The sequence below is a fragment of the Phaethon lepturus genome, unplaced genomic scaffold (genome assembly GCF_000687285.1).
Source record: "Phaethon lepturus isolate BGI_N335 unplaced genomic scaffold, ASM68728v1 scaffold28541, whole genome shotgun sequence".
In the NCBI taxonomy this organism is placed as follows: domain Eukaryota; kingdom Metazoa; phylum Chordata; class Aves; order Phaethontiformes; family Phaethontidae; genus Phaethon; species Phaethon lepturus.
This window is the reverse complement of record NW_010515998.1, coordinates 6,952-13,312: the sequence shown is the minus strand read 5'-3', so window position 1 is coordinate 13,312 and position 6,361 is coordinate 6,952. Positions and strand designations below refer to the sequence as shown.

Below are 6,361 nucleotides of genomic sequence, written 5' to 3'. Positions count from 1 at the left end.
AAAGTTTGGTTCTTTTGTCACCTTTTCAAGTACAGTCCTTTAAAGTATCTTGAAGTTTTCTTCAGTAGTACCTCAACTGATCTGAAAAAGTTTTGAGCTATAGTAAGAAAGAGGCTTGCTAGTGGTTGAGATCACAGTTATAACATAAATAACTTTATTTCTTTGATTTGGAACTGTAGTGTTGCATATTATTGTGCCCTTGATAGAAATAACTTTTTTTTTTTAATTTGTTGTAAAACAACTGGCCTAGTAAGTCTTCACTGCTGCTTTGCATGCTAACCAATCTCAAGAATGATGACTAATATTAGTAGGGTTTGGTGGTTTTTTTGTGTGTGTGTGGCTTTCTTTTTTTTTAAATAAAAAGTACTGACCTTTATTTCCGAATTCAAAGTTTCAAGTTGGTAAACAGTTATAATATCTTTATTTCCTCCTTTTTAATGACCTGTTGCACTTTAGTAAAATGTTAACTTCTTGTTTCATACCTTTTAAAAAAAGTGTTGTTTTCTTTTTTTTTTTCCCTTTTATTTCCTCAACAGGAAGGAGTGAAGACTGAAAACAATGACCACATTAATCTGAAGGTGGCAGGGCAAGATGGGTCTGTGGTGCAGTTTAAGATTAAGAGGCATACACCACTTAGTAAACTAATGAAAGCCTATTGTGAACGACAGGTATGGTTCTTGTATCATCATCAGGAGTCTGGGGGAGAGGTGATCTCCATAGAGATAGATGAAGACAGTAAAGTCTTAAAACTATGTAAATATGCAAAATGATAAAGACTTAACAGAAACTAATTGTGTTGTGGAAGGTGTATTATTCTTAGGATCTGTTACAGAGTGGAGTGACAGGGTTGTGACAGGAAATGGGTAAAATAAAGATCTGCTGTTATCTTTGTGAAATCTGCATTATAGGTGTAGGCTGTTGGGAGGCAACTGTTACTGTACTGCTCAAAAATATCATTATGGAAAGGATGGGTTAGGAACCTGTGGTATGAACTTAGGATAGAGAGTTGAGTGATAATCAGAGGTATTTTTATAACTGAGTAATTTCTTGGTCATGTTGTAGACTTTGTATTTATTAGCTTAGTATTATTGTATTAAGATGAAAGAATATAAATGAGTATTTCAGGGTTTAAAGGTGTCTAATGTCTAGCTTGAGAAGGAACCAGTACATTTAATGATGAGCTTTGTTTTTTTTCTCTTGTGGCCTAGTTGTCAAATTAATCCTCTGAGGGACAAAAAAAAAAGAAGTATTTTGCTAGTGTAGTGGCAGCTGCAGCCAACCCAACTAGGTTGCAGACAGCTATTGCAAGTTTTAAAATACCTGCATAAGAGTAGTGCTATTTAACACTTTCTTCTGAAGTTTTTGATTACGAAAACTTTGTCGCTGCTGTCCATGATTTCTTAATGAATATCTGCCTTTAAAAAGTTCATCTCTACAAAAGTGTTTGGAATTGAGGAAGGTTTTGGGTTTTTTTTAAAGCACAAATATTTCGTCATACTATCAAATACGATAAAATCAGTATAAGATACTGAGGTAACTATTTCACCACCAAGAAAAACAAACTCTAATTCACATACAGAGTGGTAAAACCTCTTTGGTTTACCATTTGCCCCAATAGGGTAGTGATATGAATAAAGACAGGGAAAACAAGCTCTTATTGAATGTGTGCATATGTTCTTGTATGGGTATTCTGGGGATAAATTAGTGAATGTTTGAGGCTGTGGACTTGTTTTTCCTACCTCTGTCATACAAATTCATGTTATATTATGTAAATCACCGTGTATTGCTTTTTCCAAATGTAAAGTGCCGTTATATCTGTCTTTTTTGGAGTTTGAGGATTGGTTAATTATTTGTAAACTCCTGGGAAAGATTATTTTAGAAGTACCATTCATACTTCAGTTACTTAGATACAAACAAAAGTATGATTCTAAAACTTTTCACTTAAAATTTCTAACCTGCTGTAAAAAACGAAAACCAAGAAAAAAACGCAGGTGTGATTTGGAGAGAGAAAAAAAAAAATATTTAGAATGTGAGACATTTTTTCTGATTTCAGTTTTAAGCTAGTAGGTATCCAAAGGGTATTTCTCTGGAAATGGACTTGTCTTAAAATTTTGTTTCTTAGGTGCTTACTTCTCAAACTTTGTTTAAAAGTATTTGTTCTGCATGTCTCTAAATGTTAGATTTTGCTGGTGTTCCTAACTAGGCATACCCAATCTTAAAATCCTTAAGCTGTGGACTTTAGATTTAATTTTGGAAAGGTGGAAGCTGCATATAGTAGAGAATTTAGCAGCTTTAAAGAATGAAAATCATTTATTGCATATAGTAGACCTAAAATGGAAGTAACTCAACCTTGAATGGTATGTTTAGAAGATGAAGACTATTTGCGATTATTCTAAGTGGGAAAAAGTTGTCCGTGGAATATATGTACTTTTTTGTGGATGCTAATCTCACCAAGGTACAGTTTTTCAGTATGTTTTCAGCTAGCATTTATGCAGCTCATAAAGTTGCCAAGAACCTGCAAAAAAACACTTTTGGAATAGGAAATACATTATTTTAAGAAACACAGTGTCAGAGAAAACGGCTCAAACCAAATGTTGCTGTGCAAAAATGTGTTGCTGCCATGACACTTAGCCACATGGTTTTCTTAAACAAGATGATGTTTTGAGTGAGCGTTGCAGAATCTTAGTCACGCTAGAGAAGCCATTTTGCTGTGCACTATGAAGTCTTACCAAAAAGTTTACTCCTATTCTTTATTAAAAATTTTTTTTCTGACAAATCAACTTCTCAAAAATAATTACTACATTAAGGTTTTTTTTGTGTGTTACATTGGTTCTTGCATGGCTAAATGAAGGCAGCTTTTCTAATTCAGAGGTGCCAGAGCAGCATCATGCAACCTATTGGATTTACTTCAAAACCAACTAGACTTCTTGTATTTTTAGATACTCTGTAGAGAGAGTAGATAGAACTGGGAAAGAAGTAAACACCAGGGTTCTTGGTTCTGGTTGTATTCTCAAGCTTCATTCGTCCTCCTTTGCAGAGTGTAGTGTGCTGTAGAATGCCTTTGAAAACTAACTTGTGAATTTGGAGCTTATGTTATTAGTAGAAGGGGTTGTTGCTATTTTAGTTATCTCTCTGAATCTGTTGGCTTCAATTGAGAATGAGAAGTAGTCTTTTGTGGGTGGAAGAGGTCAGCAAAATGACTATTGTGTGCTAGAAATGCTAGTTTGAAATACTATTTAGTAATTCCTGGAAGATTCCTTTAGTTTTTCTGAAAGTTCTAGCTGTGCATGGAAAAACTTTGTTCCATTGATTTCTTCTTAATAGGAATTGAAGGTCAACAAGTTACCATTGGCTACTCTGCTGGTACAGGCTAATGGTGGTTGCATTTCTGGAAAAAATATTTTAGAATACCTTTGCTTTTGGGGAAGATCAAAAAGGATTATTGAATATTACTGTTTCACATTTGTTATACAATGTGTTGCATCTAATTAAGTGAACTATTATTAAAAAGCACTATAAAAATCTTGTCCTTTGAGGTGAGACTTGAGTACTAGAAATTGCTTTATTTTAACTTGCAGTCAGTGGGGGGGCACTGTTGCTTCTCTTAGTTATTGGACACAATGCAATTTTCGATACAAAACAGATTGCAAGTATTTGTAGTGAAATGCCTTAAAGTAAGTGCATGAGGGGAGTGCGAAAACTGTATCATGCATTATGAATGGTGACATTTAATGATTATGCTGCAATTCTATGACAAATTCAAGAGAAAACTAGAGAGTACTTTTACACCAGACTTACTTCCCTTTGTGTTACTTCTCTTTGTCCAGGGGTTGTCAATGAGGCAAATCAGATTCCGGTTCGATGGGCAGCCAATTAATGAAACAGACACACCTGCACAGGTAAACAACAGAATCAAGACTAAAGAACTGTGTTTGAAATATGCTGTGGGAGTTGATGCTTCTGTTTCATATAAAATACTTGTATAATTGTATATATTAGTGATAGAACTTGATCTTTTTTTACCGTTATTTTGATAGAAGTAATTTAGAATTACTGGAAATGGAATCTTAGGACTTCTTTAGTGGTTTGAATAATAAGTCTGCATCACTGTAGTAATAAAATAAGATGATGTAGTTCAGTGTACAGATGATGAGTCTTGTAAAACTGTCACTTTATTGAGTTATGGCTCTGAGACAAGAATCGGTAAGTTAAGAACTGAGTTTTTCCTGAAGCAGTGGCTTTATGTTTTTATAAAGGCTTGTGAGGCTGTTATCAGAGGTCCTGTTTACAAACTTGCGCTTGTAATAAGAAAGTCATTTTCTGTTATTTGAAGCTCTGTTTCGGTGGCATAAAATTAAGTAATACTGTGAGGTTTGGGTTGCCTGGTTAAAATGAAGGCTGTTCCAAGAACAGAATGGTTCACTGTGACTCTTGAGTATTTTTCTGTGTTGCTCCACGTAGCTGTGTTTAATCAGCCTTTCCAAGTGATAGAGTTTTATATGCTTTTCAGAACCACTTGTTATGAAATAAGGGACTCTTGTTCTTAGAAGGTTTATAGTAGATCTATATTTTCTAAGCAGTTGCCTCAAAGAATGTGCCTTTTATGGCCACAATCCATGCAACTTTTTAACTTGGAGTAGTGATAATAGAGGCAACAGGGTGCTTTTTGCTCCATCCATGTTATGCTGAAGCTAAGGATCGGTCTATTTATAGCTGCGGTAAATGCCATAGACCAGTTTGATTTCCTGGAGCAGAAATTGAGACTGTTTAGAAATACAAGTTACATTAGTTACAGCAACTCCTTCAATCTTGGGCCAGATTGTCAGTAGGTAACTAACATCCCAGGAGTATCAACTGTAAAAATTTTGGTGAAAAAAGAGGATTATATTAATGAAGTATTGCTGTTCTTCACTGGCAGTTTGTTACATTTTAGACCATGTAAAGTGCTTTTAATTTTTTGTGCTTGCTGATGCTCGGTTTTACTGCCTGGTTGGGCTAGGGGCCTTAATTATAGTCTGCTTTCTTTAGTGCTGTAGCTGAAGCCATTTGCACATTTGAACAACAACAGCAAAGTGGAATTGTGGCAATGTTCTAAGGTAAACTGAGGAAGTAAATAGCAGAAAGAAGATGCAATAGCAAAGTAGGAAACAGAATTGAAATATTATGAATGCAGATCTTTTCCATAGGAGTCGTACAATGTGCTCTGAAGTTACGTGCTAGAATTCGTTCTAGGACAACAGCTATGAACTGGCTTTCGCCTCCCTCCAAAACTCTTTGCTTTTGAGTTATGGTGAAGTAGGTTAAATGTACAAAGTGATGATGATGGAGGGGAGCGGGGCTTGTCTGGTTAAGTTGCATAAAAAGTAAACATGAAGGTAGGAAATGTAAGAGCAACCCAGCCTATAGTAGATATCTGAGAAGAGTTGAAAGCCTTTTTTCTCTTTTCTGCTATAGTTGGAAATGGAGGATGAAGATACAATTGATGTGTTCCAGCAGCAAACAGGAGGAGTTTACTAAAAAAAAAAAAAACAAAAAAAAAAACAAAAAACAAAAACAAACACACAAAAAAAGAACCTGCTACTTTCCTCTCCGGAACTGTGCTCCCACAGGCGACACATTCACAATTAGAAAAATGAGACTTGGTTCAGCCACATCCTGACTACTGCAGTATAGTTTTCTCTCTTCTCTCTCTGATTTTTTTCCTATTCCTTCTATTGTACATAAAGTAACTGGTGTATGTGCACAGACATAATGCATATTTTTTTTAACTAAATGGCCAATGGTATGTTTTGATCAACATTTAATGGAGATGGGGTGGGAAAACAAACTGGTTCTGTGAAAATGCCCTTTTCTCCGTTAGTGGCATGCTCCTTCTACTTTTATCTTTATATTCCAGTAAGTTATTTTGCTCTCACTGTTTAAAAACAAAGACCTTGCATACCTTGTTTGATTGGATAATTTCAATGTTTTTCTTTTATCATTGTAAAACCAAGGACAATTTTATAACTTTTTTGTACGTAGCTGTTACATGTAGAGCAATCTCTGTCTAAGTAGGGGTAAATTACTCTTAAAAAAAAAAAAAAAAATCCTAGATAGTTTTCCCTTCAAGTAAAGCGTCTTGTTGTTTAAATAAACTTCTTGTTTAAAATAATCAGTTTTCTTTATTTTTCTCTGGAGTAATAGTACTCAGCACTTGTATTTCTTTCTCTGCAGCATTTTAGCCTCCTCAATTCTCAGCTTTCTATGCGGTAAGTAAGCATAATCCCTCTTTTACAGTCAGAAGACTGTTGGAAATGAAAGGCTTCCTTGAGACCTCTCAGTCAGTCACTAGCTGAACTGGAAATAGAAGTCAGTTTTGTCA

At 35.0% G+C, this 6,361-nt stretch overlaps 1 protein-coding gene across 1 annotated transcript; it reads left to right on the top strand.

The window, feature by feature from the left end:
• Positions 1 to 536: 536 nt before the first annotated feature.
• SUMO2 (small ubiquitin-like modifier 2) lies at positions 537 to 6,151 on the top strand (the record flags this gene model as incomplete). Its single annotated transcript, XM_010295947.1, has 3 exons — positions 537 to 668; positions 3,828 to 3,899; positions 5,455 to 6,151. Coding segments are annotated over 3 exons (267 nt in total), but the record flags the coding sequence as incomplete, so codon positions are not given.
• Positions 6,152 to 6,361: the final 210 nt, after the last annotated feature.